The sequence below is a fragment of the Thermobia domestica genome, chromosome 4, assembly GCF_964235325.1.
Source record: "Thermobia domestica chromosome 4, izTheDome1.hap1.1, whole genome shotgun sequence".
In the NCBI taxonomy this organism is placed as follows: domain Eukaryota; kingdom Metazoa; phylum Arthropoda; class Insecta; order Zygentoma; family Lepismatidae; genus Thermobia; species Thermobia domestica.
Window position 1 is genome coordinate 13174202 of NC_137457.1, and position 16702 is coordinate 13190903.

The following is a 16702-nucleotide window of genomic DNA, read 5'->3' on the forward strand; positions in this document are numbered from 1 at the left end:
TTTCCAGAGAATGTCAAGAATGAGAACTACCTCTTGACGCCAAATAGCGTCAAATGGCACACAGCAATAGGTATGAATGACGCCATAATGGCGTCAAGTGGCAGCGAGCGAGTTAATTGCAGATAAAATTATTCATGTCTTTAAGTTGGTCTACTGGTCAGCACATATGCCTTTGGTATTCGACATCAAAGGTTCAATTCCCGTTATGACAACATCATAGTATGTCGGACTCTATTTTAAGCTGTACAGTCGTGTCCAATATAGTTTTCCTGATGACACAGGACATGAACACAATTCAATCCGTGAAGCTTGTTCATTTCTGTTGAATGAAGTGCATGCGTAATCTTGTTCCATTGGATTGGCGATTGAATTTGGCGTTGATGTTTATCCAACAGATCCATTAATGACAAAGAAGTACATCTCTGACAAATACAAGACTGTATGTAATGAGATTCGCTGTTTTGAGATTTGCTGTAAAAAGTGTAGGAAAGAGGATGTTACAGTTTGTTTTGAGATCTTCTTCTCGTTGGTGGAGTGTAAACAACGGTTTACAATACGAATGGTTTATAGCTCAATAAAAGAAATGACAGTTGATTCAGCGTCTCTAAAAACTCGGGACGGAAATTTACGACCTGGAAGTTATGTGAGGCGACCATTGTTCTTCCTTGGAAATTTCATTAATATAAACGCCAGTGTTGCGTAACATGACCATCATTGAGCGAGTCTCGGTAGGAGATCCAACAGTTTAAGTGGTTCTATCGCCAGTGCGGGAGTCTTCAACCATCACCTTCAACATGGCAGCGGTTTCCGACTACCTCCTCGCTTGCTTTGTTGGATTCCAGGTATGCAACAACTAAAAAGGATTTCTTTTTTTGTGTTTTCTTAAAACGTAAATGGTGATAAAAAGATTCGTCAATCATTACTGCCGGAGTAGTATATTGTTACGGGATGATAAAAAGAAATTAATAGCGTTACGAATGATAAAACAATGGCGTGTGACTACAGCTAATCAGCGACTGCAGTCCACAAAGCACAGTGCAACGAAACCAATTCGAATGCCATTTATTTAATATGGGATATAATTTTAACCGTTTACTTTGTCAATTTGCATGGTGAGTTAAATGTTTTTTTGCTGTCTAACTTCAATTCGAGTCTCAATATATTTTCACAAGATTTAATAGTAAAATATAAACAAAATAGAAATTTGCGTTTATCGGAGTTGCACAGCATAGTGATATATTGTTCTCTTTCACTGAGGTACACAATACAACTCAGTAATTCAGTTTTCCATTCTTAAAAGTTAAAAAAAGAGAGAGAGAGAGAGAAAGAGAGAGAGAGAGAGAGAGAGAGAAACTTACAAATACTAAACTATTTTGTCATGTCCAATTTAGGAGATTTTCCCCATTCTTAATTATGTATACTTCTAACTGGGAGGTATATCCACTTAGTAAATATTTTGATTTTTCCTATTATTATTATTGTTGTTATTATTATTATTATTATTATTATTATTATTATTATTATTATTATTATTATTATTATTATTATTGGTATTTGCAGTTTAACGTCCCTTCTTACCATCAATGAGATGTGTCTGAGAAATTAATGAAGAACTCACACCATTACGGTGTGTTTAAAAGCTCTCACTTCAAGTATCTAATCCCGAACCTCCGGCAAGATAAGCTTGAACAGTGACCACTAGACCAGCAAGAAAGGCTGAGTTTTGTAAATAGTATTGTTGTATAAATGGTTTATTTTCACATTGCCAATTTGCTGTTAGTTTAATTCTTTCCTTATGTTACCTAAATTTGATTCAGAATTATTTGCATAGCTTTTAGTGAGAAAACACAGCAAATGTTCCTAAATTGGATTTTTTCGAAGGAACAGGAACATTGCGATGAATTATCTCTCTCTGTAGTTTGTAACGTAACTCTGTTCATCAGCTTAAGAGCTATTTAAAGAAAAAGAGCAACTTAGGTCTCCTTAATTATTTTATCATGCTCTACTTCGAATTATGTTATATAGGACCGTTGCTGACAATGGTGCCGATCCTGGGGGCGAGGGGGCCAGGGCTGCCCAAAATTCATGTGGGCTACGCATTGTATTTATGAATATACAATATTTGGCATAATGTGAATGCAATTTGTCTTAAAATTGTCATATATATGCCTTCTGCATCTGAATGGGATCCCCCAAATCTACAGAGAAATCGGCGCCCTTGGTTGCTGATTATATATGACCGTAGGTGGGAGGTATAGCAAGTGCACCGATCTTGGGTGCCGAGCCCCTCAATGTTCATGTCGGCATCCCGCATTGTATTTATGAATATACAATATTTGGCATAATGTGAATGCAATTTGTCTTAAAATCCTCGTATTGACCTTTTGCATCTGAATGGGCACTCCCCAAATTTACAGAGAAATGGGCTTTCTTGGGTATAGCCAACATACATGGTGATTATGTTGATTTTGTCGAGCACGGTGGTTCAGTGGTAGAATGCTTATCTCTAGTGCATGGGGTCCTGATTCGATCCTCGCCCAAGAAATTTTATGGTGGACAACATTGTAACCGTAGATTTTCGCGGTATATTCCCGTTTCCTTCGGCTTTCGCATTCCCCAATTTTTCCATCATCAGTTACTGCCTTTAATCACCGTCTCTCTTAACCCAAAAGACATAAATCGTGTGACGTTAAACTCAAAGATTTAATTTTTATTTTGATTTCCTGTGTTGTTACTAATTCAAATATAGCTTCTCTCTTCAGAACTAATGTGACGTATACCTGTAGCTTCAGGTCGAATCTGAACCAACATAACGCGTTTGAAGTTCTCACAGCAATAGTCGAACCCTTGCTCTCCATTACGTAATGTAGGCGCATTAACCAGTGAGCAGCACAGAGGGCTTTGAGTTTTCCTTATAATTTTGTCATTTTATCTGATCCAGAGTTTAGCTTCCCTTTCAGCACAGAGGCTACATGAGACGTGGACCTATTGATTAACATGGAATCAGAACCACATGAACTTCGACGGGAATCCCGAACCCAGGTCTGCCGCGCCAAGTTCTCGTACGCTAAAAACTTAGCCACGAGGGAGGTAAATGCTGCCATTTAAGATAATATTAGTTTCGCTTTGCACACTTGCATGCTTAATTTTAATTAATTTCTTATCTAACATCAATATTAATTATCAAATCTATTTACACAACCTTTACTGACAAATACGGGAAATATTTCTAAATAAGCTTTCATCAGATATACCAGGACATTGCAATGTTATGTCTCCTCTCAATGATCTTCAATGTAATTTTGTAATAGAGCCTAAATTGTTTGTTTAAAAAGGTAGAGAAAATTAGCTGTTTTCAATGATTTTATCAGATCCCGTTTACTTCCGATTCCTTATTATGTACTAACTTAATTGCTCGGTATATTTAAAGGATCATCATTTTGCATTTTCATATTGTATAAATATAGCTTTGCTGCCTAAGGAAGCATTATTTGCTTTGTTGTAAGGTCTTTATGTAATGTGCTATATTGGTAGCAACTGAATACACTCCAATGACATCATACGTAATAATTCTCTGAGGACGGGGTACGTATTGCATATTCTAAAAGTGAGGCCCATGAAGCTCACTATTTTGAAACACAATCTTTAAGCTAGAATGGGAAATTATGCAGATTATTAAAAACAAAGAAGAAGAAAAGAAAAGAAAAGAAACAGAAAACACCATATTTATCATAAAAGGAAAACATTAAGTCTGTAAATATCAATATCACTAATTGCTAATAGTTAATACTTACACTAAAAGATGTTAGCTATATTGTATCCTCCCTGACCCTATGCGTGACGCTAGCGTGGATGCAAATTCCAGATTCAAGATTTCATTGTGTCTATTTAATTCCAAGATACCTTAAACATTACATTGTTTTTATTTAGTTACTTCAAAATATGGCAATTTGTGTATTTCTACAGTAAAATATTCTGACGAAATAAAGGAATTGTCGTAGCTTAGTGATAGATCGTGTCTCTGGTGTATGCTGCCTGGTCTGATATCCCCTCGTGTCAACTGGACTTTATGTTAAACAAACATCATGTTCGTAGGTTTTCTTAGGGTTTCTCCTTTTTGTACAAGTTTATTTATTCAACTCTTCAATTAATTATCATCATTACTGTCTCCTATAGTCTAACTATTTCAATGGCCTATTGAATGCTGCATTCACAAAAGCTCTCCACTGACTTCTATCTTTAGCCAACTGGATTCAGTTTCTATTTTGGATTTGTATTTCTGCGAGATCCATCTTAATGTTGTCCTCCTATATGCACCTAACTCTTGCAAATGTTGGCTTAGTGATTGGTCTTCCAGTTAAGAATTTGAAGGCTTTTCTACTTTCCTTCATTCTGGTTACATGACCTGCCCACCTGAACCTCCTAGACTTGATTACCCTATCAACGTTTGGTAAATCGTATAAATTATGTACTTCCTCGTTATGAAGTTTCCGCCATTCCCCGTTTTGCATTTTCTTGGGTCCCAATATTCATATCAAAATTTTGTTCTCAAATACTTTCAGTGTAAGTTCTTTCCTCAGAGTGAGCGACAACGTGTCTCTAAGTCTACAGGGCATAATTGTATAACGTAAAACTAAAAAGGTTTTTATGTGAGTACAATTAAACTGTAATATTTCAATTTAACTATTTAAAAATAGATAGTAATGGTGCTGAATTTAAATATGCTTTGGTGTTTCTTCTTAATACAAAGCCTGTAACCGTATTTAAATTTGAACATTATAGTATGTGTAACCATAAGTTACTTATAGCCAAACTAGAAAAAAATAAGTTCAATATAAATTATTAAAAGCTTTAAGTTTTATTTCAACATATTACATAGTGCGTAAAATCAACTAGTGTTTAGTGGATACCAGACATCGGACATTTTTATAAGGAAATTACAGAAAACAATGCAGCAGTGTCGTAGCCTATAAGGTGTTTAAGTATCAACAAGTTGTTCCGCGTCCGGTTCCGCATCCGATCCTCAGAGAGGTGAGGATTTATGCTCGCTCTGTCGTCGGTCCAATTATGCGTCAGACCTTTAGCACAGTGAGTGCCGAGTTTGAACAAGTTTGATACGTGACATGTGAGTTGGCTTCCAGAGACAGAAGAGTGAGAACGTGTTAAGAATGTCTCGCGCACCACCTTTTGTTCTAAACTGTAAAGAACTGCTACAGAAGATCAGAAAGTGTCAAAATTAGTGTATGGTGATGTAGTGGTGGCATTGAAGGTTGCTACAAAGTGGTAAGAGCGACTCGTAAGCGGCATCGGTTGAAAACGAGCAACGGTCAAGACTTCCTTTGACGTCGAAAAGAGATAAAAGCGTGCCAAAAGTCCAACATATGATTTGTTCAAACACGCGAATGACTTTTCGAGAGCTTTTCGAAAAACTAAACATGTCATATGGGTCCGTGAAAGGCATTTTAACCGCCGATTAAATGGCAAATGAATTCGTTCTTCACACGAAAACACGCCGTGCCACATTTTCCTTTTGATCCGCGAGATTTTGGTCGAAAAAAATATTCCTCTGTATCTATATTCGGTCCTCTCGAGATATAGCACCATTCGACTTCTGGCTCTTACCAAAAGTTAAAACTGTGCTTAAAGGAAAAAAGGCTTAACACTCTTCCTGATATTGACAGCGCCACGACAGAATAGCTAAACACCCCTCCAGAAATGCTTCCAGTCATTGGTTCAACGTTGCGATAAGTGCATTCGTGGCCAAGGACAGTACATAGAAGGAGATTAAATCAAATTCCATGCAAGCTTATTAGTTTGTTTCTAATTTAATAACTTACCATATTTTTTGATCATATCTCGTATGCTCCACTAGTGGGACGGTTACAGGGAATCCACCCGATCTGAACTTTCAAATCTTTTCGACTTTGGACTACTCCAATCATAATTCTTTGTGGTTGAAACAGGTTATAGATAGATTCTTATCATAAAGTAAGTTGAAACATATCATTAGGGATGCACGCGAGACGCGAGAAGTCTCGTCTTCTCTCTCGTCTCGTCTCCTATTTGCGAGACGAGACACGAGACGAGAGTGAAAATTTTATCCGAGACGCGAGACGAGACTCGGTTTTAAGTCTCGCACGGGAAGTCTCGCAACATTTATGAATTACATTTAATTGTATATTTAGTGATTTTACAAGTTGAGCGTTAATGCCTCCAGGAACAAAAAAGTGATTGGAGCAATAAACATTTTATGAGATTTATTATTATTCAAGGTTGATTTTCAGAATTAAAGCCTTCTTTAGTTTCTAAACATCATTAAAAAAAGAAAAGCTTTGTAAGTTGGAAATTTATTACAGCATCGAGTTAGGAATTTATTTTGGGACACAAACACATACACAAGAGTTTCTGAGAGATTGGCATTTGTTAAAGTTATTTTGTTTTTTGTTTTATTTTTATTCTGTCTTCATCCCTGAGTTAAATATTATTTTCAGGCTTAAAAATACATTTTGACACAAATCCCTTGAAAATATAAAAGAGATAACTTGAACGGCATGACCTCAAAATGAGTGCGTACTTTAATACAACCGAAATGACCGAATAGATGAAAAGAAACCCTAAAACCATTTCTCGATTGTGTAATGCCTATAAAACATAAACCTGTTGAAATTTCGATTTCGATATGATTTTTCTTCTCTAGTATTGTTTCTAAAGGAAACCTGGAAAAGAAAGAAAAGAACAGGTTTGTCTGCATTTACGTAATATCTGCAACTGAATCTATTATTATTGACTATAGCGGCATTAAGCTTCTATCAGGTGGCATGGGAATAAATATTTAGACCTAGATTGATACTATCTGATCGTATTTGCCGAGCAGCGGTACAGACAATTGACTCGGAAGTTCACTTGCGTAAAACTTACGATCTATTCACTCAGCAGTGCTTGACTCAACAATTTTTTGATGCTTTCATGTAATTGACGGAGAAGGGAGGGGTGGAATTAGGACGACCCGCTCGGGAGAGTAATGCTCCCGCAAGTACGTTTTTTCGCGCGCTACTCTAGCCAGGTGATTTACGCGTTATCCTAACCAGTTGTTTTAAGTTGGTCACAAAATTTATATCATGGAGTACAAGGGGAACAAAACGAGCCCTATATCATGGAGTACAAGGGAAACAAAACGAGCTCTGCGGGGCTTCTAACCTGTTTAACCTGTTCCTACTAACTACTACTTGTCTGCACAAGATTAAGTAAATCACTTTCTTGAGTATTATTTTCATATTATTTTAATTTAATAAGTGTTATAAAAATGTAAAAAAAAAAAAAAAAAAAAAAAAACTCCTCGGGCCGGGTTTGAATTCACGTCAAAACAGATGCTTGTTATTCGCATATAACGCGAGTCCACTCGGCCACGAAGATCGACAACAATAATCGTTTGATTTCTGCTGTTTGAATGCAACGTGGCAAGAGTGGATAACGCCAACCAATCAGAACTACGCTTTTCGTTCCTACTTCCGGGAGCATTACTCTCCTCAGCTAGTCCTGAATTAGGAACTTCGAAGGAAAATTAAAATCATTGAAAATTCACAACGATTCAAGAAAAAAGAAATTAACACTTAAATTCCTGGCGTCCACAATTTGTTTCGAATTACTGTATATTACGAAGATGGAAGTAATATTGTGTAAAATGCTTCTAAGCACATGTTTTTCTGTCTCCTGAGCTTTTAAATAGCAAGTATGATTGTTTTATTTTGTTACAAGTGCATGGGGAGAACGTAACATTGAATTTGCGTTTAATTCCTTAAGTGATGTCAAACGATTGGAATTTTTTTTTCATATCTTAGTTACAATGTTCGAAAAGAAATTTTACGTATTGTGCAGTACCTTGTAATAGTGTGCGGTACTTTGTAATGTTATAAAATTACTGTAAGGTTATTACCACCACAGAAATATTACACTCAGAGAAATGTAGTACAGTAATACAGTACAGTAATACTAAATATGTAATACAGTATTACCTAAATAGGTCACATATGTAAATCTTGTAGTTTTTGAACAACGTACGGTAAACATATAAATGAAAAAGTATATTTTGTACGTACTTTTCGTATAAGTGTTCCTTACGAACCAAAAAACTATATAGTCTACAGGCGGTCAGGATCTCACATACAGATTGGCGTATGTAACATATAGTTGATGTATGTAATATACGTATGTGTATGTAATATACGAAAGATTGTTAGATGCCATACATTCTGCAACGGCATGGTGTAACATCTAAGAGGGAGAGCGTCTATCATATGGCTAGCGTATGTTCCGTACTGATTTTCGTTGTAATTATAAGAATACCGTATATTTGTACGTACAATTTACAGCTGTCCGGATAACGAATTTTTCTCACTGGAGAGTATTTAAATTGCTGTTAAAATCAAATTGTTAAGATCTTTTCTAAATCTGACTTAATTCATTAATTCAGCTTAAAAATGATTTACCTTTGACAGTACAAACGAGTAATTATAAAATGATTGCATTCATTTCGTCATTGTAAAATTAGCCAATAAACAAAAGACTTTTGTTTATGTTCTTTTTACCGCCATGCTACATTTCTTTGTCTTGCATAAGTCTTTTGGTTGAGTAATCTAAACGTCATTGCCTTCTCTTAACAAAACTGTTACTGACACTTCTCAAAGTAGTAGATCTAGTTGTAAAGTAAACGTCAATTGTGCGACAAAAAGTGGGAAAATAAGATAAAGCTAAAATCATCTTCCGGCCGTTCCAAATGTGAAAAACTCAAGGCAGTGTTGCCAGATAAGCCAGTTGGAAAAGCAGGTGATTCGAATATAAAAAACAGGGGAAAGCAGTAGACACATACAGTGGTGGCGTTTGAATGTAAATCCGGGGAGGGCAATAAAATTTGCCATTATTAAGAGGGCAGTAGTCAAAACAAGCAATCCAGAATTCATTTCCGATGAACTACGTTGAGCAAATGAAAGTGGAAAGTCCCGATATATATTATTTGATACAAACATGTGTGGAGTAAAACGTAGTGAAAGAGCGAAGTGGAGTGGGAAAATGTCTTTTCATGCACGTAGCGATAACGTAGCTATATTGTACAGTTACGCGTAACCGTGGCGTAAGACGATTTCTAGCTGACGATCGCGGAGAAACGATCTAAGCCACTGTTCCAGCCCAAGTCCCAATTTAAACACGACTTACTTGTAAATCTTACAGAAAGTCATAAAAACGCTAACCATAATGCATATAGAGAATGACGTACAGTTGTATTCTTTGGATTCATATTATATACAGTAAAGCTCTATAACTATATACTCTACAGAGCTTTGTGTATTATAACAGAGGAATTTCATCTTTTTATGTGAGGAAACATTGAAAATTCAATATTAATAATAATAATATTTCTTCAACTTCTCGAAGTAAGGAAAATGCAGTAGATTGTTCCCTTTTCATTTTCTTTCGCAGTAGATCAGTAGAACGTAGAAAAAGCAGATCTTCTACAAAATCAGTAGATCTGGCAACACTGACTCAAGGCGAGAATATACGACGGCGCCCCTTATATATGAGTGAGGTCGACAGTTCAACTACGAAATGGCACCATTGTTGGCACGGCACTGCCACCTGGCAGCAAAAGCAATCCAAAAGTAAAATCCAGGCCATTATCCAATAAATATCAGCAAGCTAAAACACAACATTCTATGAATAAAACCGAGCTAAAACTACAGTTAAAACTGGCAACTCGTTACTTGAAAGTATATATCGTATATGTGCATACATTCAATTACCTCTGGTGCATGGGGCTCCGGGTTGAAATCCTGCTCCCGCCAAGTAAACTTTATGGTGGACAGACACCGTGTGCGTGGATTTCCTCGAGGTTCTCCCGTTTCCCCCGACTTTCTACATTTCATCATTTCATTCATATCTCATCATCACCGTCTCTTTTAGCCTAACCGGCATAATCTTGGGACGTAAAACTCAAAGATTTCATTTCATTTCATTAATAGTAGTTTCTACTATCTTACATAGCAAATAGTAAATGCACATAAAGTCAATAAATATAATGATAAATAGAATATACAGTTGTAAATACAAAAAGAACGATAATTTATGTTTGAAAATTACGTTTCTTGAAAGAAGTAAATGAATTGGTCTTTCATTTCTGAAATAAGTTTTTTTTATTACAAAAATGATAGAAAAATATGTGTACTATAAAAGTAAATAGAAAACAAAATTATGCTTAGAGTGTACTTAGGTTAATTTGTACTATAGAATTGCATAATAAACAGAAAACAATAATGAAATGTGCCGTAAATTTTGTGTAATTAATTTAACTAAAAGTAGCAATGTGACGTGTATACCTCGTGAAGGAGTTTGGTTTGTATGGTCAGATATTTTTTTTTGAATTAATATCAAAACCTTAAGATTTCTGCCATTTCCAATTTTACTAGAGAGATTAGAGTTGAGTTTAAAAGAAAAGTTAAATATAATCTTTCAGTTCAATGTCTGACGATTATGCAATTTGAATCATTTTTTGTTAAAAGGGCGTATGTGCAATAAAACAAAAACTGTTTTCTTACGAGACAGTTTAGTTTATGAAAAAGGAAAAATGCCTTATATTTATAACACGTTTCAAGAAAAATATGTTCTTTAAACACAAATTGTTACATCTGTCTATAAAGTATCAGTTCTTTTTAAAAAAAGTTAAAATTGTGAAAAATGTTACATACGCCCTTTCAACAGAAAGCGATTCATTTAGGCTAAGGGAGACGATGACTAACAGAACTAACTAACTCTATGGCCTATGGAACCCGGAGGTTCAATGCCGCGTTCACAAAAGCTCTCCACTGACTTCTATCCTTAGCTAACTGCATCCAGTTTCTACTCTGTATTCCAATCTCCGCAAGATCCATCTTAATATTGTCCTCCCATCTGCGCCTAGGTCTTCCTAATGCTCGTTTTCTGATTGGTCTTCCAGTCAAGACTTTGAAAGCGTTTCTACTTTCTTCCATTCTAGCTACATGACGTGCGCACCTAAGCCTCCTAGACTTCACGACCCTAACAATGTTGGGTAAACCATATAAATTATGTAGTTCCTCGTTATGTAGTTTCCGCCATTCCCCATTCCCGTTCCTATTGGGTCCGAATATTCGACTCAGGATTTTGTTCTCAAATACTTTCAGTCTATATTCTTCCCTCAGTGTAAGCGACCATGTTTCGCAGCCATACAAAACAACAGGCATGATTATCGTTTTATATATTTTAAGCTTCAAATTCCTCGACAGAATTCGCGACAAGAGATTTTGAACCGAATAGTAACACGAATTCCCTGCTTTTAGTTGACATTTAATTTCTCCGTGAATATGATTTTCCTCTGTTAATATTGATCCTAGATATTTGAAAGTATCCACTTTATCAAAAGTATTATTTAATATTTTAACGCATCCATAATTTGCTGTATTCCGGTCCCGACGCACTTCCATGTATTTAGTTTTATCTGCATTTACTTCTAAACCCATGTCCCTGCAAGCGTTTAATAAGATCTCTGCATTTCTGAGATGATTAGCAGAATGATGATAGAATAATAACGTGGGAGGAAACGGCGTACCTTCAGAAAAGCGTCGTATACTATGTTGTTCTTCTCCTTAACCTAACCGGCATAATCGAGGTGTAAAACTCAAAGATTTCATTTACTATGTTGTTCAGCACGAACTTACTTGGCTACGAATGGAAGCAGGGACCACGTACCAGAGTTAAGCGTTCTTAAGGCATTTTTTTTTTTTTTAAAAAAAAAAAAAGGTCAACTGATCATTCCTCAGTTTCCTGGGTTTTCCTCGTAACGTTTCTTTTTAACCTTTACTAAACGAACAGTTAAACATGTCCAGGACTGTTAAAATTTCAAAGGCTCTCGCACGGAAATCGAACTCGGGACCACGTATAACAAAGGGGAATGCACTAGCTAGTAGACCAGCCACCGTGCGTCCCTACAGTGGAGTTGGAATATATTCTTGGAGCGCTGAACTCACTGCAGAAAACCGCATTTCGCTGTCTATGACACATTTACTCTATAAGGATTAACACTGAAACCTTAACTTGTTAGTTCTTGTAATTTGAATAGAGGGTTGAGACATATGATAGTACCTATTCAAAGAACGCCGCTCGTATGTCTTATAGTTTCTTTCTTTCTCTTTGTATATCAATATTAATACCGAAACTTGTAATGGATTTCTATAGCTTCTTGTAGTAGTGTCACAGACTTTCAGTACGAAGTATAGGATAGAGAAGATACGTGTTCTTAGGAGCTTAAGCGATAGTAAGGAACTACTCTTTGCTATACATTGCCATTTTTTGCTCTGTAATGTTCAACATACAAATTAAAACTTATTTATATCAACCATTTTTGGTTTAAATAGACTCTCAATCAAAGATTTCGATTTCTAACTTTTCACACCCTGGCTAAGGTTGATAATGATCCATCTAGTAGTTCTTGAGGGTTCCTGTACCCATGACGGGCGGATATTTTGTGCCGGAAGAATGGCGGCACGGAATAATAGAACTTGTAGTGATTTCTTGGTACCGCTACCTTTTGGTTTTAGTAGAGACGTAAGAGTGAAGATAGAAAGTATCATTGGAAAGCTTAGCTGATTACAAGAAATCCATTCTAGCTATATGTTACCAATTTTGATCTACAGGGTGTTTCAAAACAACACCAACAACGTTTGGGAGGTGATTACTGACACCAAGATAAGACAAAAAGGTATAGACCAACGTGCGTGTACAAATGCTTCCTTTCGAAGTTATAGGTTGCTGAAAATACGAAAAAAATGAACTTTAAAGGCCCATAACTCCAAAACTATGGGTCCTACCTTGGTTGAGTCAAGACTTCACTTAGGAAATAATATGTGCGCTATCCAAATGTACATGTTTCAGAATCTTAAGGTACTCATGAAACAATTTTTAAACAGGGAGTTTGGCTACGGACATTTAATTTGAAGTACTCACCAACTACCTCTATAAAAATTGTTGCAGAAGTAGCTCAGGATTCTGAAACATGTACTTTTCGACAGAGTACATACTAGTTCCTAAGTGAAGTCTTGATCCGACTACGGTAGGTCTTACAGTTTTGGAGCTATGGATCTTTAAACTTCATTTTTTTATGTTTTCGGCAGCCTATAACTCCGAAAAGAAGCATTTGTGCCCCCAGGTTGGTTTCCACTTTTTATCTTATCTTGATGTCAGGAAACATCTTTCAAACGTTGTCGACATTGTTTTGAAACACCGTGTGTAATGATCCACGTGAAAAGCAAAAGTAGTTAATTTCTACCACTTCCGGTTTTAATATCATCATCGAACTAGGGCCTAAGATTTTACTCTCTATATCCTATGCATAATCGATGGCGATGTATCAAGTAGTTTTTGAGATTTTACTGCCTCCAGAAAAGACGGAGATTGGAGCTGAATAATGATGCCCTGCAACAGCTCATGAAATCCGCGTCATACCGTTTGAGAACCGTCAGCGCCCAGCGTCACTTACAGGTGACACTACTTTAAAGGCGTCTTCTTGTTCACCAATCCTCCACCAGAGGGTCCTAGTGAATCACAGTAGCACCAGCTACTTACCTATGTATGTTGCATTACCACACAAAAAAAGTTTCGAAGTCGACGTATAGTACAAGGAAGAAGAGGCCTTTAAAGCAGTGTCATCTGTAAGTGACATTGGGCGTTGACGGGTTAAGAAGGTACTGCACAGCACTCATTCCACTGCTAACCCTCAGAGAATGTGATATCAAATACTGTAAGTCATATAGAAAGGACAGAGTAATATTTGTACTCGTCTAGACAAAATTCAAATATTGTTTACACTAAGTACCTAACATTAATATGAAAAGAAGCAATGTTCTTATTGTATTAAAATTATTTTAGAAAACTAGAAAAAATCACATTTTAAAGTCTTTAAATTTTTTCTACAATACTACTAATAAGCAGATAAAGTATTTTAGGTTAGTATTTTCTAAATTTCGAAGATGATACTAATAGGGTTCTGTACAACACAAGGGCTGAGATTATTTCGTCTCCAAAAGGTCGTGAAGGTGATTTCTCTTCTCTCTGTCTCATAAAATCTTAAAATTCTTATCGTTTAACCTTTTACCGCATGCCGTGCCATATATGACACATACCCTTTTTTTTGCTTCAGCTTTTTTTTTATTTATCAAAGACATCAAATGAATCTTTGTTTGTTATGTGAGATATTGACGTGTGTGAATAAGAGATTTTGGTGTCATCTGGGATGTTCTTTGTGAGTTGTAAGTGTGTCATATATGGCACGACTCATCTGCTTTCGATTTCGAGCCATTTGGAAAATCGGCACTTATTTTCGCGTTTCTAAACGGCTGATAACGGAATGCCACTAGATGAGTTACGATAACAGTACCTCACGCGAAATAATATTGTCTAGGGTGCTCTTGTTCCACATTTCAATTATCTTTTATCAATTTGAAGATATCAAGTAATTACTGTAAAATTAGCGGTATTTTAATTTTGCCGGGATAAGGCCTCTGAATAGACCTACCTACGAAACAACAGCTTAGACTGTCCTTTCTCAATACGGTGTCGTGATGATGATGTATTGCCACGGAACATGCATCTCTTTCTATTCGAGGGAGCTTGGAGGCTCACTGGTAGAGCGCTTACCTCTGGTGCGTGGGGTTCCTGATTCAATCCCCGTCCAAGTAAGTTTGTGGTGAACAACATCGTGCTCGTGGGTTTCCTCAGGGTACTCCCGTTTCTTCAATATATCTCATTCCACCAATTCTTCCATCTTCATTCACTTGCTTTAATCATCGTCTCTCTTAGCCTAAGATAGGATCGTGAGACGTTAAAGTCAAAGATTCCATTTCATTTTTGCTCTCTATTCGAGCACCTGTTTCGCCTCAAAATTCTGTCTCATTTCGCTTTGCGGGCAACCCCATTCCTAAGGGTTAATTTGTGTCCTTTAAACATAAGATTCTGTCTCATGTAGCTTTGGTGGTGAAAGAAACATTAAACCCTAAATAATCTACTTTTAAACCATCGGAGCAAGCGGTAGATTACCCCGCCGGCCAGCCGGGCATTGCGACTTTCCTTTTATGGTAACCCCAGCAATAATCTATTTAATAATTAAACAGACATGAATAAATATCTCTGAAATATTTACATTGTTTTCTGCAATAACACAATATAATTTATGTACTTCGTGAATGTTTGTTACCAACTTTCAAAGACCAGTATAAGGTTTGCTAATCTGAAGTTACAATTATATTTCTGAGTTTCCACTGTTGTTTTCTGTAACCAATTAAAATTGAAATAAAACAGCCTTAGTGTCCTCCTGAGTTAAGGTTACGAGTTTTAAAGTGTGTTTCTCTCTGTTAGTGTTAATAGATAGATAGCTTGGTAGGTAGATGTTTTCGTGGATAGAATAATTTCAAGAAACTAAGTCGTATTCAATACTCCCTATTTGACGAATTGGTATGGCGCCTTACCAACATCTAAACCACTGTTCTTTTATTGGAGTTAATCTACTTCTTATCCTCCTTATTTTTCTTTACAAGATGCACAGATAGCTCCAAAATAATTTCAGAACCGCACTGGTTCAGTGATGCCCTCCCTGCTGGTCTAGTGACTAAGCGTGCGCCTTTCGTGTACGTGGTTCCTGGTGGGAGAGCCAATGAAATTTTAACTATCATGGGTATATTTGCGCACGTGTTCCTGTCCACTTTGGTAAGGGTTAAAAAAAAAAAAACGTGTACAAGGAAAACTCGGGTACGCAGGAAACTAAGGAATGATCAGAATGTATAAGAAAAAATAGTGGAGCGTTTACCTCTGATTAATGGGGTCTCTAGTTCGATCCACGGTCAAGTAAGCTTGTGGAGGTCAACATCGTTTTCGTGGCTTTTGTGCAGGTACTCCAGTTCTCTCTCACATTCGCATCCCACCAATACTTCCAACACCAATTCTTTTGCCTTAACTATCATCTTCCTTATTTTAAAGGGCATAATCGTGGGACGTTAAACTAAAATATTTTGCAAAATAATATTCAAACCTCATAAAATTCTTTTCTCAACTGAGTGTATAATTGGCTTCAAAACGACATGTAAAAAGATATACTGAAACCTTAACACCGTAAACGATAAAAGTACTCGTTTGTTATTAATTTAACATCTCATTCTAATATCTGTTCAACTGTTTTACGCTCGTTAAGCCTTTAATACTCGTAGCTCTTCATTTTCCACGTATGTGCTATCGCGTTTCGAACTGTGAAATCACGGTACACTTTTTAACTCTGCGAATTCTTTTTACTCTGATTGTCATTAAGAATGCAACACCAAGAAAGAGACAAGACAACGAAGCTTAAAGTCGGTAGGAAAAGACCTAATGCTACAGCTAGTAAATAATAAATGAATACATTGCAGCTTATTAGTAATTTCCAACAGTCTCCTGCAAACGCAAATCTGGCATTCCTAATAGTTTGAGTAACGCCTTATAAGTCTATACCTTAATTATCCTATTAATGTTGTTAATACATTTCTTTTTCTTCTGCTTGTATTGTCAGAAAGTTTGGTTCTCTTTCAGCCATTAAAGATGGTATTTCCGGAGCAATTCACCGACTTAACGATCTAGTCACATGTAGCCTACTTATTTCATTGGAACATGTTTATTG

At 36.4% G+C, this 16702-nt stretch overlaps 1 protein-coding gene across 42 annotated transcripts in view; it reads left to right on the forward strand.

Moving 5' to 3' along the window:
• The first annotated feature begins 700 nt into the window (after positions 1-700).
• The window catches only part of LOC145683727 (uncharacterized), a 226351-nt gene continuing 210349 nt past the window's right edge, over positions 701-16702 (forward strand). For all 42 annotated transcript variants that reach the window (XM_081755198.1, XM_081755207.1, XM_081755203.1 and 39 more), the window contains exon 1: positions 701-842. In XM_081755198.1, coding sequence (XP_081611324.1) covers positions 795-842 — 48 coding nt within the window. In that variant the 5' untranslated portion in view covers positions 701-794. The remainder of the gene's footprint in view (positions 843-16702) is intronic.